The 24,819-nt window shown below is 32.8% G+C and overlaps 4 protein-coding genes across 4 annotated transcripts; 1 reads left to right on the plus strand and 3 right to left on the minus strand.

The window, feature by feature from the left end:
* Window positions 1-304: 304 nt before the first annotated feature.
* HELRODRAFT_173701 (hypothetical protein) lies at window positions 305-8,031 on the plus strand (the record flags this gene model as incomplete). Its single annotated transcript, XM_009020304.1, has 15 exons — window positions 305-361; window positions 716-789; window positions 1,356-1,440; window positions 1,849-2,269; window positions 2,809-2,893; window positions 3,114-3,201; window positions 3,646-3,814; window positions 4,357-4,458; window positions 5,489-5,529; window positions 5,811-5,908; window positions 6,197-6,283; window positions 6,978-7,035; window positions 7,186-7,263; window positions 7,510-7,632; window positions 7,945-8,031. The coding sequence occupies 15 exons, from the start codon at window positions 305-307 to the stop codon at window positions 8,029-8,031; spliced, it is 1,653 nt and encodes a 550-aa protein (XP_009018552.1).
* A 2,376-nt stretch (window positions 8,032-10,407) lies between these two features.
* On the minus strand, window positions 10,408-11,543 carry HELRODRAFT_173702 (hypothetical protein; the record flags this gene model as incomplete). Its single annotated transcript, XM_009020305.1, has 3 exons — window positions 10,408-10,682; window positions 10,809-10,901; window positions 11,036-11,543. The coding sequence occupies 3 exons, from the start codon at window positions 11,541-11,543 to the stop codon at window positions 10,408-10,410; spliced, it is 876 nt and encodes a 291-aa protein (XP_009018553.1).
* A 4,656-nt stretch (window positions 11,544-16,199) lies between these two features.
* HELRODRAFT_173703 (hypothetical protein) lies at window positions 16,200-20,264 on the minus strand (the record flags this gene model as incomplete). Its single annotated transcript, XM_009020306.1, has 7 exons — window positions 16,200-16,366; window positions 16,768-17,016; window positions 17,239-17,373; window positions 17,640-17,966; window positions 19,048-19,090; window positions 19,619-19,622; window positions 20,215-20,264. The coding sequence occupies 7 exons, from the start codon at window positions 20,262-20,264 to the stop codon at window positions 16,200-16,202; spliced, it is 975 nt and encodes a 324-aa protein (XP_009018554.1).
* A 574-nt stretch (window positions 20,265-20,838) lies between these two features.
* HELRODRAFT_173704 (hypothetical protein) lies at window positions 20,839-23,222 on the minus strand (the record flags this gene model as incomplete). Its single annotated transcript, XM_009020307.1, has 4 exons — window positions 20,839-20,954; window positions 21,234-21,347; window positions 21,591-22,160; window positions 22,658-23,222. 4 exons carry the CDS (start codon window positions 23,220-23,222, stop codon window positions 20,839-20,841), a joined length of 1,365 nt encoding a protein of 454 aa, XP_009018555.1.
* Window positions 23,223-24,819: the final 1,597 nt, after the last annotated feature.

Consider the following 24,819-nt stretch of genomic DNA (forward strand, 5'->3'; position numbering starts at 1 on the left):
TCATTATGAGTGGTCATCTGCACAGAAAGTTAGTTGGTTGATTGTTTGGGTGTTTGGTTGGTTGGTTGGCTGGCTGGCTGGCTGGTTGTTTGATTAGTTGGTTAGTTGATTGGTTGATTTGTTGGTCGTTCGGTTCATTGGCTGGTTGGTTGGTTGTTAATTGATTAGTTGATTGGTCTTAATCATGATCATCATCTTTGTTTTTTAATATTACCATCATCATCGTCGTCGTTGTCGTCATCTTCATCACCATTATCATAATTTATTTTTCATCATAGGCTCCAAAACAAAGAAATGGAAGAAGATGTACTTTGTACTGAATGGAACTGAACAACAACTCTTCTACTTCGACAACGAAAAGGTTATTGCCACCACTACTGCTGTTGCTTCTGCTGCTACTACTACTACTACTACTGCCAGTATTGATACTACTGGCGCTGCTACTACTGGCGCTGCTACTACTAAAAATAATACTATTGATAGTAATTATAATAATTATTATTATTATTTATTATCATCTGATCGTTTATTTGGCGCAAAAAATTGATGGCAAAGAAAACAACGTCCTACCTCGGGGAACGGGGTCTCTGGACGCTAAACGAAGATAGAGAGAGATATATTATTATTATTATTTATGGTTCACTTATTAGTTGTTTGTATTAGTTTCTTTAATATTTTTTTATTATAAATTTGTTGAAAAAAAAATTTCTACCAGCGCTCAAAACCCAACAGCCTTATTGAGTTATCACACTCCTACCTCTACCCCGTTCACGATAGCCTCTTTGGAAGGTGCTGGTGATGTTGTTGTTGTTGTTGTTGGCGTTGTTTGTTGATGTTGTTGATGGCGTTGTTTGTTGATGTTGTTGATGGCGTTGTTTGTTGATGTTGTTGGTGGTGGTGTTGTTGTTGATGTTGTTGGTGGTGGTGTTGTTGTTAATGTTGTTGTTGTTGATGGCGTTGTTGATGGTGTTCTCTATTCGATGTTATTGATGTTGTTGTTGATGCTGTTAATGCTGTTGTTGTTGACGTTGTTAATGCTGTTTTGTTGTTGTTGTTGTTGTTGATGTTGTAATGTGTATGCACACTTATATGTCTCCAGCTTATATGCTTACAGATTTACAACAAACCTACACATACATTCTAAAGGAATAGGTGTAGGTTAAATGAATGGGTGAATGAATGCATAAATGAATGAATGAATGAATGAATGAATGAATGAATGAATGAATGAATGAATGAATGAATGAATGAACGTATTATAAATAATTAAATGAATGATAGAATCAATGAATTAATGCATTGGTAAAATGTTTAAGATAAATGGACATCAAATCTAAAAAAATTTTTCTCCTCAGACCAAATGTGTTTCAGCTGGTTTCTAAAGACATGAATCCTGAATCACTGTGCTATCTGTGTTCTGACACCTCAGACCAGGCTCAGGTCCTTGCTGTTAATTAAATTTTTATTTTTTTTGTAGTATCTTAGTTGTCTAATCATTCATTCATCATCCAATCATTCATTAATCAAGTCATTTATCCATTCATTCATTCATTCATTCATTCATTCATTCATTCATTTATTCATTTTTTCATTCATTTATTCATTCATTTATTCATTCATTCGTTCATCCAGTCATTCATCCAGTCATTCATCCATTCCCTCATTCAACTTTTACTTTCCCCTCAGGAGTGGATCAGGAAGTTGAAGGAGTATTGCATAAACACGCAGCCAAACCGACCGAACCCCCCCCTCCCCCACTATCATCATCACCACCTTCAACATCACAATCATCACCAACTGCAACAATCATCGTCATCATTGACACCACCACAACAACAACAACAACAGCCATTATCATCATCATCATCAGTACCACCACCATCATTATCATCACCTCAAAGTCACTCACCATGTGGACGATCATTATCATCATCGGCGACGGCTGCAACAGCTGCAGTGGTCAACTTATCGCCATCTTTAGCGCTATCGTCATCAACTTTATCGCCATCGTCGTCGTCACCTCCTACGTCATCAGCGACAGCAGCAGCAGCTATGACGTCATCGTCGTCGTCGTGTTTGACCCATTTGAGAAGTTTAAATATAAAAATATTCAGTCTGAACTGTTCGAATGCTAAACTGGTTACGCATGCGTATTGTGTTGTGTCCCTGAATGAAGTGAAGACGTGTAGAACACAGGTCTGCAGTGACGATAAGCTGGAGAAGTGCTGGGACGAAGCCTTCCTTATTGAGTTTGTTGTTGTGGTCGTTCGTTTGTTTGTTGTTTGTTTGTTTGTTTCATTGTTGTTTGTTTGTTTCATTGTTGTTTGTTTGTTTGTTGTTGTTTGTTTGTTAGTTTGTTCGTTTATGTGTTTGTTTGTTTCGTTGTTGTTGTTGTTGTTTGTTGTCGTCGTCACGGTCCCAAAGTAGTGACAACAGATAACGTTGACATCATGAATTCAGCGACATCCCGCCCGACATAGACCACTTCATCATCACAGTCTTCAATAAGGAAAAAATGTCCAAGGACAAAGACATAGGCTGGTGTTTCTGTCGATTATTTATTCATTCACTCATTTGGTCTCTCATTCGTTTATTTATTTCTTACTCACTCACTCGCTCATTCATTCCTTCACTTTTTCATTCACTCATTTGGCGATTCATTCATTCACTCATTCATTCGTTGTCGAGCTTGTCATTCATTAATTTAGTCAATTGCTCGCTGGGTCATTTTATCTATTCATTTTCTGTTTATTTATTTTTTCATTCTTCTGTTCATTTTCTCATTCATTCATTCATTCATTCATTCAGCTTCTATAAGATTCGACTTAAATGACTTGGAGGCATATACTGAAGACAGGTGGTACAACATGAGGTTCACCAATGCTCCTCTGAGGTATTCATTCGTTCATTTACTCGCTCAATCACTCATTCATTTATTCATTCATTCAATCATTCATTCATTTATTCATTCAACCATTCCTTCACTCATTCATTCATTCATTAAGTCACTCATTCATTCACTCATTTATTTATTCATTTACTCATTCACTTAAAATATAAAATGAATGTATGAATGAATGAATGAATGAACGAACAAATGAATGAATGAATAGGACGCCGGAGAAATGCTCCATCCGACTCAGCATGCACTACAACTACGAAATCATCATGCCGCTGTCTGAGTACAGCACTCTGAAAGGGGTGAGGTTATGATGATGATAGTGATGACGATGATGGTGATGGTGGTGGTGGTGGTGATTGACACGATGATGATGAGTATGATGATGGTGATTAAGATGATGATGGTGATTGAGACAATGATGATGTCTATGATGATGTATATGATGATGATGAGGATGATGTTGTTTGAGATGATGATGATGATGTTGTTTGAGATGATGATGATGATGTTGACGATCACACACGATTCTAACAAATGCAAACACACATACTCCAACACACACGCATACACAGACACCGACACACACATACGCACACACACAACCTAAATATACAGTAACACAGACACAATATTTAAATTCACACAACACACTCACACACCAATACACACACTCACACACCAACACACACACATACGCACATACATACATACACATGCACACCAACACACACACACGCACACAGATGTTACTACTAGACGACTTAGAGTTTGTTCAGTCTCTAGTGAACGTTTGCGACAGTAAGAACCAAGACAGACAACTTCTTGCCACTTCACTTCTCCAGCTGTTTAGACACGAGAACAAAGAGACCCTACTCATTCGGAAGTTCCTAGAAATCGATGTTGATGCTGCTGGTTTGTGTGTGTGTGTGTCTTTGTCTGTTTATGTGTGTGTTCGTGTTTGTGTTTGTCTGTTTATGTGTGTGTTTGTGTTTGTGTGTGAGGTGGTTTATGTGTATGTGTTCGTGTGTGTTTATGTGTGTGTTCGTGTTTGTGTGTGTCTGTTTATGTGTGTGTTTGTGTGTGTGTATGTGTGTGTGTGTGTGTGTGTGTGTGTGTGTGTGTGTGTGTGTGTGTGTGTGTGTGTGTGTGTGTGAGGTGGTTTGTGTGTTCGTGTTTGTGTGTGTTCGTGTGTGTGTACTGTAATGTGTGTACTGTCTTGAGGTGTGTGTTGTGATGGTGTCTACTGTTTTATGCTGTGTGAGTGTTGTGTGCACTGCTTCTTAATGTACTGTGTGATTCATTGATTGATTTGTAAGTGTGCTATTACTTAGTTGGTCGTTAAATTTTGATATCTAGCTAAATCCTCCTCCTTTTAATGTCAAATTTTTTATCTTATAATTAATTAATTATACTTTGTCGTAATATTTTTTATGAAACATAATTTCAACGTGAAGAAACAAAGGAGACTTTGTTCAGGAGGGATTCATTTGGTACGAGCCTCATGAGCAAGTATATGAATGCCGTCGGGTCTGACTTCCTTAAGAATGCTACGTCAGGTTGTTTGTTTGTCGTTTGTGTTGTTGTTTGTAGTTTGTTTTGTTGGTTTTTAGTTGGTTTTTTGTTAGTTTTTGCTGTTTGCGGCTGTTAGAGGTGTAAGAGTCTCATTTAAGTTGAGTTGGCGTGCCGGCTCATGTCAGGTGAGCTGTTTCTCTCCTCGTTATTGCACTCCTGCATGCTTCAAACTCAGTTTCTCGCATCAGGGTTCCTTCGGCTTGTCATACATTTACTGGTTAAAATTTGTAAGAATTGAACTAACCTCAACAAGTAATTCATTCGACATCGTGTTCTACATACATGTCTCGTGTTACACGCAGTTATGCAAATACGTACATATGTATTTTTTTTAATCTTCACATTGCAACTCTGCTAAACGCTGATCTTCTTACCTGTTATTCCATACTTATAGATATACACAGGCGACAGTTATGTTGCACCACAACTCACTCGCTATCCATTCAACTCTAAAAGTACCATTAAATTCTATATCTTGAAATATCAGGAATACTAATGCAATTATTGCACTGTCTGTTTAAATATCTTCACAGGATTGTGTGTAAATTGGGATTGTGATAAAATGATTAAACGAACAAAACTGAAGAGCTATCATAGACCTGGTGTTTGTGCGTGCGTGCGTGTGTGTGTGTGTGTGTGTGCGCTTTGTTGTGTGCGTGTTACATACAGCCATGTGCTGCACGAGACGAAAGTTCAGTTTGAGACTGTGAGAAGCAGCTTTGCTTTTTTTTACCAGAGCTGTGTGAGAGAGTATATGTTGTAGTTTTTTTTGGTGTCGTTTGTTTTTCTTATTTATGTTTTTTGGGCGTTTTTTTTGTTAATGATTTTTATTATTTATGTAGCGAGCGATTTTTTAATATGCGGCCATTTTTATCGCCATTCATTTGATCTTCATTACCCCTTTATCTTTGATCCATATTCGATGTTATCCTTCAATTTTAGAGCATAATTATTTCAAAATATTTATAATAATGTTAATTATTTTATTATTTATATATTTATTTAAACCACTAGGTATTGTAAACAAAGTCATGGGCAATAAATACACGACTGAGGTAAATGCATTAGAAATAAATAAATTTCTCCCTCTCTCTCTCCTCTCTCTCTCTCTCTCTCTCTCTCTCTCTCTCTCTCTCTCCTCTCTCTTTCTCTCACACACATACACACACACATGCACGCACACGCACACATCCACTACATAAACATTCATTCATCCAATATATTTTACTTTCATCCGACTTTCCACTAATTTTCCTTATAATTATAATACAAATAATAATAATATATATAAATAATAATAATATATATAATAATAATAATTATAATTGTTATATAGCAGTGTAATCAAACTGGACTTGAGCAGGAGAAGGAGATAAACGCATTGCTGAGTGAATTGGTTGATAGCATTGTGGCTTCGTCTGTCTACGTACCTTTGTATGTTCTTGTGTTTCTAAATGTTTGCTCATTTTCTTCATTCATTCATTCACTCTTTGATTTGTTTTCTCTTTCGTTTATTCATTTTTTTTATTAATTTATTGTTTAATTAATAATTACGCTTATTTAATTTTCCCAACTTCAATGGTCTGATCGTTTTTCGTCATTAAATAACCATTCATTCATTCTTTCATTCATTCATTCATTTGTTCATTCATTTCCTGATTCTTTCATTCATTTACTTTTTTCCATCTTTCTATCCACTAATTCCCCACACTTACTAATTAGTACATTGAAAGATATTTGCCATCACTTAATGATCAAGCTATCTCAGAAGTGGCCCAACGATGTGAATGTTAAGAGGAAGGCTATTAGGTTGGTTTCGCATGTGTGTGCGTGTGCTTGCATGCGTGCGTGTGTGCGTGCGTGTGTGTGTTTATGAAATGAATATTCATTTGTTGTAAGATTTCTTCAATTAATTAATTAAAATTCAAGCGCATTCTTTTTCCTGAGACTCGTATGCGTGGCTCTAACCAGGCCAAGACACTACAATCTCATCACCGGTTCGTTTAATGAGTGAGTGAGTGAGTGAGTGAGTGAGTGAGTGAGTGAGTGAGTGATGAATTGATTGGATGAATGAACGATAAGATTGTTAACTAATATTTCCATAAATTTATATAAATACATGCGTAAAATGAATTAGCCATTAAAGCAAAACATTCTTCAAATTCCTTTTTTTCGTTAGTTATACCAAAAACATAACCAATAGAAAGTTAAATCAAGAGTCAAAGCCGTAACATTTCACCCATCCGGCTTGTTAATTTATACTGGTTTCGACAGTTATTAACATCATTTTCTCATATACAAAATGTATCGAGACTGTCTAATGACGATGTCGAATGTTGAAGTGTTTCGCGGAGTTTAAAGTTCAAAGTTTGAGTCGCTGGTGTGATTTCAAGCTTTTTTGAGTTGGTTTGTTTCTAGAAAATTCCGTTTCTCTGGTCGGTGGGGCCAACCACACACATCCACACACACACACACGCACACAAACACACACATACACATTCAGAGTCTCCATCAGCAACTTCGAACAGAGTATTGGTTCAATTGGCACAAAGCCTCATCAGGTTGGCTAATCTATCGGATAATAATCGGGTTAGATTTTTGGTTGACTCATTGATTCATTTTTTCATTGATTCATTCGTTCGTTCATTCATTCATTTTTATTGTTCGTTTGGTTATTTTGTTGTTGTTATTCATTTAATTATCTTCATCAGGATAGCACGAATGATCACACGAACAACTTTGGACCCGATAACAGACGGAGAATCATCTTGTTCTTAGATGAAGTTTCCGTAAGATATTCATTCATGTATTCATTCACTCAATTATTCATTCCTACACTCTTTTATTATTTCCTCATTCATTCATTCGTCCACTCTTACTCTCATTCATTCACCCATTCATTATTCACTGATTCACTCTTCATTCATTCATTTATTATTCACTGATTCACTTTTCATTCATTCATTCATTCATTCATTCATTCATTCATTCATTCATTCATTCATTCATTCATTCGTGTACCCCACCCGACTCAGAGCATGCCTAGAGGGTCTAGCAGCCATCCGCCTACGTCTATAGACACAGCTCGTTGTCTCGCAACCATCCATCAGATATGCAACATGCACAAGGAACAGTTCAACGAACTAACCACTACACAAGTACCTAATTTTGTTGTTGTTATTATTATTATTGTTGTTGTTGTTTCTATTTGTTCCATCCTTCATTCCTTCATTCATTCATTCGTTTGTTTATTCATTTACTAATTTTTTTGTTCTTTCACTCATTTTAATCCATTCAACTGGGAGGCGAGAATATTAATAACAATAATAATAATAATAATAATAATAATAATAATAATAATAATAATAATAGTTATAATAATAGTTATAATAATAATAATTATTATTATAATAATAATAATGATAATAGTTATAATTAATTCTTAAAAGTTAAAATTATCTTTTTTGTAGCCGTACGCTAAAAAGGTCATCACCGTCACTGACATGCTGAACAAGCGCGAGCAACACATCAACACTTCGCCCTCTAATGCTGTCTAATTTTTTTTTTTTAATTTTTTACGAAAATTTTTATTTAAATGAAAAATGAAATAACAATAATGAATATATAATTATGATGATAATAATAATAATTGTTTTGTTTATTATTTCGTTGATTTTTTTTTTATTCGTTTAAGTTTCGTTATCAAGTTACTTAATAATTACTTTCATTTCTGTGTATTAGTCTTTCTGTCTGTCTGTCTGTCTGTAATAATTTGATATTTTGTTGTAGTAACTTAGTTATTGTTGTTGTTGTTGTTATTATTTCTTGTTACCAAGTCTGACGTATAACATCCTCATTGATTCCATGTGTTTTAATTTAAAAAAAATTACGATTTTTGAAGAGGAGTAGTAATAATTTTTTTCATCGATTTTTTTAGTTCCGTCTGTTTGTATGTCTGTCTGTCTCTCTGTTTTTTTTTTTCATTATTTCGCCCTATTATTATATTTTAGCGGTTTATTATATAAATATATGTAGTATTTAAATTTTTATGTATGTATTCATATGTATATATATATGTATGTGTGCATTTGTGTGCGTGTGTGTTTGTTTGTATCTGTGTGTGTGTATATATATATGTATATATATATATATATATATATATATATATATATATATATACATATATATATATATTTTGGAATTTATAATTTTATATGACTTAAACAGTTTTTAGATGATAATTTTTTGAAAATTTTTCTCACTCGTTGGCTCTGTGCATGTGTGTATGTGTGTGTGCGTGCGCCGGTGTGTGTTTATATATGGATATGTGTTGTTCGTACAGACACACGTCCGTGCGTGTTTATGTAATTACATATCTTATTTAGTTAGTGTAGCGTATTGTACTGTTACTATTTCATTCAGTAGGATCGTGTCATGGCGGGTGAGGTTAATAATGCTTGTTATGAAAAAATGTTAGTTTCTGTTTGTGATCTTATGATTGTATTGTTTTTTAATTGTATTAATTTTTCATTTGTAGTGTGAGGAGAAACATGTTTTTTATATTAAATTTTCGTTTTGTTTCATTTTTGAAAAATTAAAAAATTGCCTTTCAAAGGAAACATGATTTTGCTAGAGTTGGGAATAGCAACTGTCTGAATATTTAAGGAATAAATTAAGATTTTGGTTTTTGTTAAATCGCAAGATTACCAAAAATTTACAAAACTTTTAATGAGGGTATTGAAGTCCGTTCTGCATTGTGGGCTGGTTTGGCTCTCAGTTTTCCATCTGTCGATACATGTTTGCAGAGAGAATGTATACAGTCTGATAAGATAAGCCAGCTGTCGTTCGATCACCTCCAAACATGTGGTAAGAGTCGTTTGATAGTTCCTCATTGCTTTTTATTTAAGATGTTGGAGCAGTACCGCTGCTGCTGATGCTGTTTAAGATGTTGGAGCAGTACCGCTGCTGCTGATGCTGCTACTGATGATGATGATGGAGAAGATGACGAATCATGGAGTTAAAGTTGATAATAGTCGCGATGGTGGTAGCGCAGTTTACGTTTCACAAATTTTCAAGTACGTTATCGATCATGTATGAAAACTCGAAGATGCACTCATCTCTGTCCCGCATATGATTCATGCTTAAGTATGCTTGTACCGGGTGTGGCTATAAAAAATGCACTCAGAGTACATAAAACTTAAACAGTATTTTACTAACTAATACATACAACATATACGGTTACTTTTACTTACTTTGACAACCAAAATCGCAGAATTCAAATGTTTAATGTATGACCTGACATGCCTTTACTTTCATAGTCACCTGCTTATACTTTCAGCCCAATAAAATAGTAGATACATTTTATTACTGAATATAGGTCTAGCTTCTTAGTGAAGTTATTTACATTACCTGTACAATTCCTGTCATAAAAAATGGTTGTCGAGATGTTTTATAAAAAAATTTTCGTAAAATTGGATATATGTATCTTTATATCATGTATATGGATATATATCAATTAAGAATTATAATTATGATATAATAGTCATTTGTATAATTTGTTGGTTTGATTTTAAAGTTTTGTTTTTGAGAAAGTTGCAGTGGAATTTTTGTAATACAAAAATGATAATTTTCAAATTTCCAACAAAAATATTTCATCTTCTAACGACAAAGTTTTGTTCTGTTTTTTTAGTGAATAAAATTTCTAAAAACTAATTTAATAGGAAAAATTTAGAAACCAAAAAATATTAAGTCAGTAAAAAATATTTGCATATGCCAGTTTGCGACATCATGAAAGCACGCGATTTAAGTAGCAACGTCTCAGAAAGCACTTACAAAAAATAAATTAATTAATGACTGTTTCGAAAATTTTTAAATAAAAAAATTAAATAAAAAAAGGTTTAAATTAAAAATTGAAGAACGAAAAATTTTCCGGTTTATTTTTTATCACCAAAGCATTCATCAACGACGTCTTTCCGATTCATTTTCGTTAAGGCTGTTTTGAGGTCCGAGATACATGATTCGGGATTTGATTTTTTGGCTTCTTCCTTCCAGGACCACAAAATTTTGAATGATTTTTCGTGTAGGGCTCCGACTTGATTCTCAATTTCTTTCAATTCGTTTTCGTCTGTTCCGAGGACTTCGCCTAGTTTCTTCCATTCGCTTGCGAGTTTTTTGGCAATTAGAAGTAACACTTTGTTGTCGATTGGTTCTGTAAATTGAAATAGGAAATAATATTAGTGATTTTTATGAAATAATAATCATTTTAAACGATAATTCTCAAAACTACCATGAAATGTTTGGAAAAAAAAGAAAACCTAGAAATTATTTAACATACCTTTATCTAATTCGGAAACGTCGATTCGTTTTCTTCGGATGGAGCTTTGCTTTGGCTTTATGTTTACTTGTTTCAGCTGCGGTTGCACTTTATCTGAAAAATAAATGAAAAAGATTCATTAAATTTGGAAAATTGAAAAATACTTTTTACATTGGCAGCAATCATTGTTAACAAGGATAGAAACAACTAATTGTATTGAGAAAATTAAAAATAAACGGGAGACACACCGTAGAGCATGAAAAGAACTTCTTGGGCAATGTCTTCCATCTTGTTAACTTTCAGAGCGTCAACAAGCTTCGCCATGTGAAACAAAGAGCCAGCCAACTCCTTCCACACCATCAGCGCCCTGTAGCCTCTCAATATTGGCTTGTGCGTTTCTAAATGTTTCAACTCGGCTTCTACCACCTCTTTCTTATGATTCTTCACCAAGTCTAAAAAAACAGGCTCCCACTCAGAACCCATCTGCTGTGCTACTCTCTGAAATATTTTGATGACTTTGTAGAGTTCGTCACCATCTTGGACGAATTTTAACTCAGGAGTGTCGACGATTTTTGACATCCTTCTCTCGAAAGAGCTGTTGAACTCCTCGTCCATGGTCATCAGATGAGAATCCAGTGGGGCATCTTTGACGACGGCGTAATCCAAATAATCGAAGTAGTTGACCTCCTCGCAGCTGGCTGGAGATTCAGAGGTGCTGTTGGTTGGTTTGGTGTTCTCTACTGCTGATGTCGACATTTTTTCAGGTTCGTTGGTAGTTTACTTAGGAGTGAAGTTTGTTAGAAAATTATTGTTCAAAAGTTTAAAATAATTTAAAACTTTAACTGCTGAGTTTTTTTTGTCTGAAATTGTCTTCTGTCACCTTTAGAGATTGCGCCTTATTTATAATGAGCAGCTAAATTAACTTCTTAATCATTCGTGACGACGATTCGAATTCAACAAAATCAACACCGACGTTTCTCTATAAGCCAGTTGCAGCCGAACAATACACACCTCAGAACAGCTAGCATAGCATACCTCTCAGATATTCAGTGAAATGATAAAAAATAAATTAGTATTCAGTAAGACAGCTGAGTATTTATATTTCCGATAACGACCGCGATAGCTTTCTCGTCAACGGAAGCCTGCCTTTGTTGGGCTGCGTAGATGAATCATTATAACACGGCTTGCGTGTGTGTACCATCTTGTGTTTGCTAAGCACTGTGTGTATGTGTACATTTCACATGTGCATTTCTGTTATGTTATGTTTATTGATGTCAATGTGTGCATGCAGTTGTTATTGTTGTTATAATTTTTCTTCTTTTTCTTATTATAAGTAGTAGTAGCGGCAGCAGTAGTAGTAGTAGTAGTAGTAGCTGCAGTAGTAGTAGTAGTAGTCGTAGTAGTAGTAGTAGTAGTAGTAGTAGCTGCTGCTGCTTCAGTAGTAGTAGTATATTTAAAAAGTGATATTACGTTAAAAAGTTCGTTTGAGCATAAAACATAATAATTGTTTCGGCGGTAATATGAACAAACATTTATTACAAGATAAATCAGTGATGTATTTTTTGTAATTTCATCGATGTAGCCTATTTGTTTTGATTATTTTTAGTCCGTTTGTAGATCCGCCGGTTTACTGACAAAAAGGTGGTCTCTTTGGTCATCCACTGATAAAATGTTGCTGACACAACCTAAAAAACAACATGTAGGTGGTCTAAGAGACAATATAAGACAACCAAGAGGCAACATGTAGGTGGTCTAAAAGACAACCTAAGCGACCTAAGAGACAATATATAGGGGGTTTAAGAGACAACCTAAGAGATAGCATATAGATGGTCTAAGAAACAAAATAAGAGACCTAAGAGACAGCATATATGTGGTCTAAAAAACAACTTAAAAGACCTAAGAAAGAGCGTAAAGACAACATAAAAAACCTAAAAGACAGCATATAGGTAGTCTAAAAGACAATCTAAGAGACCTAAGAGACATATCAGTAGTTACTTGGGTCGTTCACTGATGGAATGTTATTACGCCAAAAACTAAAACATTCTTTGGTGATAAGAGTTTCTTTGTTGATGTGTGAAATTTGAAATTTGTACACACACACACACAAACTTGTCTATATTATAAATAACCAGAGCTACACATACCATCACACACAGACATACACACATACACACACACGGACATACACACAGACATACACACACACAGAGACACACACATGTATATATATATATATATCATAAATAACCAGCGGGGTTGTTCTTTGTCACTTCCGTTAAACATCTGCAAGGTGACAAGAGATTATTGATTTTTTTTTTTAGAAAACACATCTATGATTTATTCACAGTGTATACCTCAAACAATTTGTAACTTTTGTTTGTTTGCTATTTATTTGCTCATTTAATTTAATTATTTGTCAAATTATTATAACAATTCTTAAAGAAAGAAAAAAAGTATTTATTTATTTATTTATTAAAACTTTAAAAAAATGTATTTGTTGAAAGTATTAAAAAAATCATTTTAATAATTAACAATATAAAAATAATTACCAGCAAATGAAAAAGTTGTTAAAATACCACAAATAAACCACGGCGAAACCGGTTTTCCATAACCAGAAGCGTCATAAAACCGGAAGAGATGAAAAATATTTTTTGGCTTTCTTCTACTTGGCAAATAGTGGTAAGAGTTAGGCAGAGGAATGTTGCAGAAGTCATCGTAACAGATCCTGCAGAAGACCACTTTGCAATTGACGCCGGACTCATGCATATACCTGCTACATTCCCTTGTGTATTCCGTCTTATCTTCTTCACGGGTGGTGGGTGAAATTGAAATTTCACTTCAATTTTTATATTTTTTTTTGTAGTTTAGTTTTCATATAAAACTTATGTTAGTATTTTCTAGAGGTTTCAACAACAAGTGCACAGTCTATGTTAAAACACATGCTAATCAACGTATTACATTGCATGTGAAAATTTGGGCTCAACTTGCATTCGAAGCCTGTCACTGCAATATCGGGACCAGGCGCCATAACCATTACATCATCATGCCATTAGGTGAAACTAACTATGCGGTTCTATGACGGTAAAGCAGTACTTGGAGTGTCTACATATCGGGTATTCGAATCGACCGTGATGTCGGTAACAGTTAATCGATACTACTCGACCGATGTATCGAGAAATAATTACAATCCATACAAAAATTAATAATTTCATTATTGTTTAATTATTATTTTTGATAAATTTACGTTTGATCATTTTTTTTTTAAATTTAAATTAAAATTTGATTTCACAAGGCTACATTTGCAATGAAATTCATACCCATCTATATCGAACAAGATTATTTTATTTTATTTTTCTTAAATTTTATTCCAAATATTTATAAGAACTTCAAACACCATAACTATTATCGCTTTTGTTTTTATATTATTATTATTATTATTAATGTTAATTTGGGATATATTTATTTGAGATATTTGTTTACATTTTATTATTGTTGTTGTTGTTGTTGTTTTGAGATAATGTATCATTATATATTTAGCGCTTAAACAAAATAAATTAATCATTATAGAAGGGAGAAATACAGTTTGGTAGTAACCAGAGGGGGTAAGTCAGGGACAGAGCTTTGGGACTGAAGTCCCTCAAGACCAAAATTTTGCTACTGTCAAAAATAAAATTTACAAATTTGAACTGAAATTTGTCTATATTTTCTTCAATTAGGTTTATTAATTCACACATTTTTTATATGATAATTATAATTATTATTTTATTTTCAATTATTAATTATTGGTCGTTTGGTTGACATTCGGATTGTTGATTCGCTTGATGCTGAAAGTATTTTTAAAATATAAACTTTATTAAAAACTAAATCAATTAAATTGATTGATTGAATTAATTAATTGCAAATTAAACTTAATCATAAATGTACGTGATAGGTGGGGATGACTTTGCAGTCAAACCCAGTCACTGTAACGCCAGTGTCAGGCACCTTAACCCTTACACCATCGAGCCGCCAAATCAGTCAAAATAAAATTTACATCTTTGTATCTACGCCTATCCTAATACAAAAACATCACACCACAAAATGTTTTTACAGAATTCTACTACCAGATTACAAGGACAGCGACAGTGGCAGATGCCGCGAAGAACATGGCCACACTGAACACCACCACAACCGTTACTGTGTAAAAATAAAGTTTCTTACAGATTTCAATAAGGTTAATTTTAACGCGTCCCAAAGTGAATGGATTGAAAAATAATTCTATAATTATTGTTTATTCTCTCTTTGTTAATTCTAAGAGGTCACTACAACAGTAGAACCAGACTATCTCGCTTGACTCTCGTAACTACCAACACCGATGTTATAACTTCAATGATCTCTATATTTCAAACACCAGTGTTGTAGCTTCCAACGATTGTCAAAAGTTCGTTATTCAGTAGGTTCAGGATTTCCAAAAATGAACACAACTGCTTCAAACGCAAACTTTGCTGAACTTTTATTTTTATACCAACAGTAATAGAAATAATAAACTAATCCAAGTAACTTTATAAATCACATTTACGACTTTGCTTTCTCCGCTAGAAACCTTACTTGTAAACCTGGCTTATTCATATTCTAATGTATTCCGTTTTAGCATCGATTCGATATCTTTTTCACGATTTAATTAATCCATTTAAAATAGCGTTATCACATAAATCATGCTCTGCAGTTTTCAATCCAAAGATTACAAACATAGCAAAGATAACAGATAATATAGCGCAATTTGATTATTCCGGCGGTTATAACAATATGTTGGTTATATCTTTAGAAATATACTCTTATAATTTTATAAAAATGACCAACCTCCGCTATTTGTTGGCGAACTCGGTTTAACACTGACCATCACCGTAGTCGCATTCGTATCTGGTGTAGGTGGCATTTGGAAAAAAATTATTCTTAATTTGATAAAAAATATTTTAAATAATAAATTAATTTATAAAATAATAAAACTAAAATAATAACAATTATAATTAGAATAATAAATAAATAATAATAATGAAAATTTTCAATTGAATGAAGGAAGCTATAAGAGTAGCCTCAAGATAGTAGATACAAATGTTACAAATGCCTGTATTTGATGTTATTGTTATTAAAGTTGTTGATGTGGTTGCTGTCGTTAAAGAAGATGTGGCTGGTGTCGTCGCTGTAGTCGCCACTGCCGTTGTTGTTGTTGTGGCTGTTTTAAATGGATTGATTAAATTTTTTGTTTCTTTATTCACAATCTTTCACGGGTTCAAAAACCTATGTCAAGTTTTTGACGTTTTTACTTTATAAGGATGGAGAAGATAACGAAGATGATGAAGTAGATGATGATGAGTATTAACGGGACGATGATGAAGATGATCTTAGGCGAAAATTTCTATTCAAAATACTAATCTAACCAATATCTCGCATACATACAATGGTGTATGTGTTAGATAGAGAATATTCGCCAAACCAGACATCCATTGGTTGGTCACTTGTTACGTATAGAAACAAATTTGACGGCGAATACACATAGTAGGGGTAGTTGTTTGTGAAACGGTTGTAGATTACTCTATCATCTTTATGGATTCGGAAAAAATTATTTTAAAATTTAACGGTTTTTATTAATTTTTAATTTTTATTAAAAATTTAAAGTTGATTTTGTGTGAATTAGATTACTCTATCATCTTTATGGATTCGGAAAAAATTATTTTAAAATTTAACGGTTTTTATTAATTTTTAATTTTTATTAAAAATTTAAAGTTGATTTTGTGTGAATTATCAATTAGAATTATAATAAATAAAATTAAAATTGCGTTTAGTTTAATTTTGTTATAAGTGACAGATGTCTGAAAGTGAATTAATTAATATGACAACAGGTTCAAATGAAAAATATCAAGAAAAAAATATGAAAAATGTCTCAAATTTTATAAAAAATATTATTCAATTTAAAATTTTATAAACACACTGCAATACTAACTTTCATGACACCAGACCATCTTACACTTACTCACCCCCACCCAATAACCGGTGACGTCACTGAAATTGGCTATTGACGTCATAGCGCTAAGGTCATTCGAGGTCAGATTGTTGAATGTCGCCATTAGGGCCTTCTCCGTGAAGCATATCCTGAGGGCCTCCTGCCAACGGGTTTGGATCGTTTCAAATTTGAAGTAGCAGTAATCGTTGTACGACCAGGTGTCGTTAAATTCTGTACATCCAATGTTTGCTGATGGCAAAAACATTTTAATAATATTATTCTTATTCTTATTATTATTCTTATTATTATTATTATTATTATTATTATTATTGTAATATTAATAGTATTATAACATATTATTATTATAATAACAACAAGCCCAGATTGCATATTTTGGCGGGAATCTCTTTCCACTCAAACCAGGCAGCATTAAACTTTACACTACAAACTATTATTTCGACGTTACGTAACCGTTTCTTTGGCAGATAATTTTATACTTAGGGCCTTTGTTTGCCACTTCAGTAAAGTTGAGGCCCGATCCAGACCTTATGAGGGTGACGAATCCACGAGGGCCTAGTTTAAGGGCCTCGTTTATCAAACTTGCCCCTTAATACGAAAAAAGTTTTTTTTAAATTAACTTATTAATGTAAGTAATAAAATTAGTCTTAGTTGTAAAAATGTACTGAAGAGATAATAATTTTCTAACAAATAATTTAAACATTAAATTGAGAAATTGCTTTGGATGCATTTAAAAAGTATCAATGAATAATTGTTATTTTATTGAACTAATAACCAAAGCAATTGAGAAATAATTTTCAAAATTTTTCAAAATACTTTTCAAATTTTCAAAAAATTACAAAAAACTGTTTAACCTGTGAAGACCTCCTCATCGACAGTAACCCATTCACTAAAAACAGTTAAGTTAATATTTAAGAGGAAATAATTAGAAGAACCGACAAATTTGGTGCTCAAGTTAGCGCTCAACCCCACAAAATCACTCCACTGAATGTCATCACGTATCTCTAGCAGCCACATTCCCATAGCTGAACATTTTACCCGGCCCTCTTCTGGGTCTGATATGGTGTAGTTCCATTCGTCAGTGTAGTAACAATATCTCTTATCGCAAAACTCCAGAGCAGTTGTTTGAGATAAATAGGGTGTCAGTGTGATGATGATGCTGTGATGGAGAATTACTGTAGCTGAAGAGTAACGAGAGTGAGATTATTTTCAGTTTTAATTTTGTAAAGTTTCGTTTGGTTATTAATTCTACAAAGTTTAAATTTTCAGCAATATAATAATGATAATTAACTGAGGAATTTCTGGTAACGAGATATGCAAAGTTTAAAAAAATTCTAATTTGTCTTAATTGCAGAAACACATAACTTTTTCAAAATTTTTCGTTTAAGTATATTTCAGAAGTATCAGCAACAAAAGCACAGTGTATGTAACAAACACACGTGAAACAACGTATCACACACACACACACACACACACACACACATACTGCAAGACTGGTGCCATCTGCCCCGCATCTTAACCATCCCATCATTATATCAAGATAAATAAAGATTAACTGCTATTCGTAAGATAATTTAGGTTTTAGCAAATAAAGGCAAATAAATTCTAACCTATTAAAGATAATATTTTTGTGGTAACTCTCCCAAACATGCTGAGATACACTGGGCACAAATGTTTAAAAAAAATTTTTTTTAATTATTTCTAAAAAATAAATTATAATAAATTCATATTAAATTGATACATTGTTCGTTAAATGGTAAAAATTCACGATATTATGTGCTATAAATGGTTAACTTATACTGACGGTATTTTAACATTTGGTCAACACCTTACAATACAAAGGCAGGCAGGTGCAGGTTTCATGTAAAAATACAAATTTGAATCATTTTGTACCAGGCTATTGAATGAATTGACACCTTTGTGATTTATTAATAATAAAATCTCAGCATGCGCGTGCTTATGAATGGGGAATCGTAGATTTTATTACAAATTTTTAATATTAAAGATAAAAATTAAACCATAAAATTTAATAATTAATCAAAACTCAGCTTGGGTTTCATATGAATGCCTTGCCTACATACAAACATACACACGCATGCACATAATGATCCATAATGCAATCGTGGCAAAGAACGTTATGATGAAATATCATTATATACATGTTATCCGATATATCAGCTGTTTTCAACTAGCATATATCGTGGCCCATTTTATAAATATCACCCCCTTCCCCCCCCCCCCCACGATGTGGCGTGCCCTAACTGGAAGGCCTCCAATGTGGCTCCAATACACTAGCGAAGAACTGCTGATTTAAATAGTATTATTAGGAAAGTGTGTGTGTGTATGTGTGTGTCTGTCTGTGTGTCTGTCGGTGCGTGTGTGTGTCTTTGTGAGTGTGTCTGTCTGTGTGTGTGTGTCTCTGTGTCTGTGTGTGTGTGTGTGTTTCCATGTTCAACTTAAATTCCGATTCAAAAACTAACAGTAACGAATTAGTACCGAATATAAAGTGAAGCAGCAATATTAGCGAATAAAAAACCTTTACAATTAACAGTTTTGTATCAAACAACAGAATAAAGAATAAATAATAATAATTATAAATTGTATTATTGTTATTATTAATGAATAATATTTAATAATATAACGGATAAAATAAATAATAGCATTTATAAATTTTATTATTGTTATCATTTAGCTTTTTATTTTAAACATTAATTAATAATATTTAATAATATAACGAAAAAAATGAATAATAACAATCATAAATTATATTACTGTTATTATTATTTTAAAATAATTAATAATATAACGGAAAAAATCACGAAAAAACACTTACATACCTGAATAATTATTATTATTATCATCACCCACATACATATTTAATAACAACTGAAACCTAAAGAAATGATGACAAATAATTTTGTACTGATAATTTTATTATTTTATTATAAATTAATATTATTATAGAAATTATATATATTTATAATGCCATATATATATATAAATATATATATATATATATATACCAGACACAAACACACAGACAGATAGAGATAATACAATGAATAATAACACAAGAAATAATAAAATAATAAGGATGATAATAATAATAATATTATTATTATTAATAACAGAAATAATAATTAGAAAAGATACAATCTAAAGCCGCGGCTTTTAAGTCAAGCAACCATTTCACAAAATATAGGTTGGTGAAGAACACCACAGACAATCTAATGACAGTAACTAATGACAATAATTACAACAACAACAACAATAATAATAATAATAATAACAAGAACAACAATAATAATAATAACAAGAACAACAATAATAATAATATAATATTAATATTTAAAGTTATAATAACATTTGATAAACCCGTTGTTATGTAAAGTTATAATAAAATTGATTGACACCATCGCCTAGACTAACTTTTTATAACTTTTCTGGTTGCTATAGAAGTGAACTGATATACAGCACATTTCTGTGTGTTGGTATGTGTGTGTTTGTTTGTATTTGTTTTTTCAACAAAAATATTTATACTAATGGGTTAGCTCAGACGGTAGAAGAGCCGTATAGAGCGTTGCCATTACGCCGTGTCCTGATTCGAATACTGACCGTCTGTCCGAATCTAAAAAAAAAACTATCACAGACCAGGCGGCAAAAGTGTGTATCTACGTCTTATTGTGAAATGTAGATTTGTGGTGATTTTGACTAATTATGCTAAGTGATACGAAACATGTCTAAAATAACATTCCAAGCTAATGAATAATATTATTATTCAAATCTACATCAAAATTTATTGATGTGATAAAATTGGACAAAAACTAGCAACTGAACAATTAAAAAACATATGAGACAATGAAAAATATTCTCAAATTTTTTTTAATATTATGACCAAATATGACCTTCCAGAATAAAACCTAATATAAACTAATGCTGTTCAGTGTAGCGTAGTTTTGGTTTGTTGAATACATGATTTTGTGTGCGTGTGTGTGTGAGAGAGAGAGTGTGTGTTTATGTGTGTGTGGCGTGTATGTGGCGTGTGTGTGTAAACTAGTAAGCTTTGTTCTTTTCGTATCTGCTTATCAATTTTCCAGGGTATCCTCTTTCATTTTTCTCTGTATAATAATTGGTGACGCTAGATTTGCCTCTGCCAACGTATTGGTAGCCTGAATAAATTTGCATAAATTAACATAAATTTACTATAATTAACTTGAATAATGTTAATGAGATGTTTGGTTCGATGCATTATGTTTATTCAGCTTTTAGTTTTTAGCTTTTAACTTTCGTTAAATATTCAATCTCATTAACATAATTGGCATTGTAAAACGTAACAAATTTAACGTGAGTGAATGTAGATAATTGAATTAATTGATTAGATTGAAAACAACTCCCACACGTGATAAAATAATTAATTAATTAATTGATCAATTTAGAAATTAAATAACCGAAAATATTTAAATTGTGATGGTTGTCCCTGTTATCGTATCCAGTATTTTTGACACCAGGCTTAGATAGGTGAATGCACCTAACTGTACTCGTCAGATCTATCGACAAACATCCTGATGATGAAGAAGACAACGATGACGATGATGGCGACGATGATGATGACGATGATGATGACGACGACGATGATATTTTAGTTGATCATAATGAGTATTATGATTGAGATAGTCAAAATATTAATAATGATTACGTACACACACACACATATAGGCACACAAACACATACACAAACACAAACACACACAGACAACCACAGACACACACAAACACGCACATACACATATATATATAAGACCCACCGGTAATATTTGCCATAGCTATCAAATAATTGTCATAACCATCTCGTCCAATAACTACATCCGCTAAAGCGCTCCAGTTGAAGCGACTTCCATCTCTGGTGAAAAAGAAGTAATCAATGGCTGTGTCTGGCCTCAAGGTTCCAATTTTGGCGAGGTTTACCAAATTAGAAGCGTTGTAATATTTGAGGAGATTGTCGAAATACTCTGGCGTTAAAATGACAACTGGTTTTGGCGTTGTGGAAGTTGTTGTGGTCGTTTTCGTGGCGTTACTACTGCTGTTACTACTGCTATCGCTACCGCCACTACTACTACTACCGCATTTAGTTTCACCACTGCCGTTTTTTGGTTTGACTGACACAGTAACTATCGGTGTGGCAGTGGTAGTAGTGGTGGTAGTGGTGCTAGAAGTTTGTCGTAGGTGTTGTTTTTCAGGTATGACGGTGTTGTTGCTGTATAGCATTACGTCTATGCGCCGACCAATTAGCATGGCGTTGTTCTCGAGTGGGTGTTTCAAGTAGCTTTTTATGAAGTTTAAAGATCTCGTCAGAGTTTCATCGAATAGCAAATCTCCTGATGAAGATTATGAGTGTAAGGTGATGATGATGATGAAGATGATGACGATGGCGATAAGAGATAGAATAGAGATGATGATGATGAAGATGATGATTATGACGATGATGATGACGATGAGGATAGGATGATAGAATGGAGGTGATGATGATGGAAGGGTGATGGTGGTGGTGGTAGTAGTAGTAATGGTGGTGGTGATTATTGCTTATGACGTTGATGTCAAAAATTGAGCGTTTAAAAAAATGTCGACTTTACTTTCAAAATTATTGAAAATAAAGTTTCAAAATATCAGGTTGAATGAATATATTTTACCGAATTGATATTTGAAAACACTAATTAATTAATTAATTAATTAATTAATTAATTAATTAATTAACACTAATTAAATAATCAATTAATTAATTAGATTGATCAATTAACTTATCAAAAACTAAAATACAAGTAAAAAATTACGAATTATATCTTAGAAAAATTGATTACAACAACACAAAACCAACCATTAGCGAATCCGTAAAACGTGGCGTTATAGTTTTTAAAAATCTCCTTAACCATAGGTTTCAAATAAGGAGTTCCATGACTATTTGCTGCCGGAATAGGAAGTAGATCCCACCCGTGTGACAGAGCAATTTCCGCTAGAGATGCTTCAAATGGAAGTGTTTCCGGTTTTGGAACCGTATCCCGGTTATAAAATTTCGGAGCCAGAGAGGAATTTGTGAATAGGACAGGTTTTATGTACTCCAGACCAAATGAGATCCAGTTTTTGGTGATGATTCTGTGAGCGAGTTTATGGTGGGTGCTGTGCGAATCGTCCTTGAATGTGGTGAAGATAATGAGAAGGGGGGTGTCTGGTTTTGAGGGGCGGACATCCCCTGTCGTTAAAGATTCTGACGTGTTGGAATTCTTGGTGCTGTTCTTTGTTGCTTTATTATTTTTTTTGTTTTCATCTAGAGAGTTACTGGCAACATGTCGGGGTTGATATTCTACGCTCCACTTGCACAGGCAGCAGACTATGACGACGACGCTAATGGATAGCAATATTAATTTCTTCAATTTACGCTTCATTATTCTACAAGCTTTTCTTTCCTCTTGTTATCTTGAAACGCGTGTTGATTGGAACTGGGTATTGAAATGTGTTGTGTTTTGTATAGTTTCGTTTCGTTTCGTTCGGCTTCGTGTTTTATCGTATCGTATTTTATTACATCTCTATTATTTAATTTATTTTTTGTAATTTTTAAAACTTATTTAACAAAAAAAGGTAACATTGATCTATCTTATTTTTTAACAATATATCGTAAAAATCTTTCGAAGTTTTCCGAATCAATGTAACCATAACTCCAATAACGATAATGATGATGACGAAGAGCACGACGACGATGATGATATGAATTATAAATGATGAAATCAATAATATATATATATATATATATATATATATATACATACAATATACTTTATATTCGTACATATATTTATATATACATATATATATATAGATATATGACAACATGCTGAGATGAAGGGGTTAATTTGGTAGCTAGGCCTGCAGATAAATAAATAAATATATATATATATATATATATATATATATATATATATATATATTATATATATATATATATACATATATATATATATATATATATATATACAATGATCATTTCCATAGAAATTGTTTAAACGAATTTTCGTTCGGTAAGAATTTTTGTTTTTTGGCGAGCTATTGTCGGATTCATGACGGTCAAACTAGAACTAGGTCAAAATTGGTCATTTCTGTAGAATATAATTTAAAGAATTAATTTTGGTTATAATTCAGTCTTAACTTCACTGACTTTTTGATTAAAACAAGTGATCGTAAGCTACTCGGCCTATCATGATCAGGTGCTCCGTTAACGTACAGTCAATTTAATTATTATTGCTGATTACATTTTTATATGTCGAAGAATACATGTTTCAAATGCAAAACCAGCGAAAAAAATGAATATGCTGCGATATTTGTAAAGATTCTCATCATTTCTCATGTTTAACTGTCGGTTCAGTAAAAAGTGATCCAAATTTGTTTTGGTTCTGCATCACTTGTTTATAGTTGATATGAAGAATGACCCCTGAAGGATTACCGAAAAAAAAAATTTGTTCTGTATTAGATAAAAATGAATAAAAAAGTAGTTAAAAAACTTTGTTTCCTTATAAATAAGTCAAAAAATGATGATAAAAATACGAAACGAAATATTGAAAAATTGAACCAGAAACTCTTCTCAACAATTGTCTATACAATAGTCTCAACCCTATATATATATATATATATATATATATATATATATATATATATGTATAATGAATATCATCCTACGTTGAAATGTATTCAACGTAGGATGATATTCATATCGTTGTGGTACACGCAGATGATGTACGGTTGATGATGTACCCGTTCCATATGGTGAAATAAGAATTAATCGCGTTAATCATTACTGTTTTTTTGCGGAGGAGACACCTATTGTCATCATTTTTTTGCCAGTAACATTTCTTTCATCTTTCCAACAATATAACAGCTTTGATCACACTTAGCAATTGTTTTCTCAATATCACGATCTCACACCTACTGTTGCCGTTGGGGTTGATCCACAGGATCTGCGTGTACCACAACGATATGAATATCATCCTA

Source organism: Helobdella robusta, assembly GCF_000326865.2.
Source record: "Helobdella robusta unplaced genomic scaffold HELROscaffold_27, whole genome shotgun sequence".
Classification (NCBI taxonomy): domain Eukaryota; kingdom Metazoa; phylum Annelida; class Clitellata; order Rhynchobdellida; family Glossiphoniidae; genus Helobdella; species Helobdella robusta.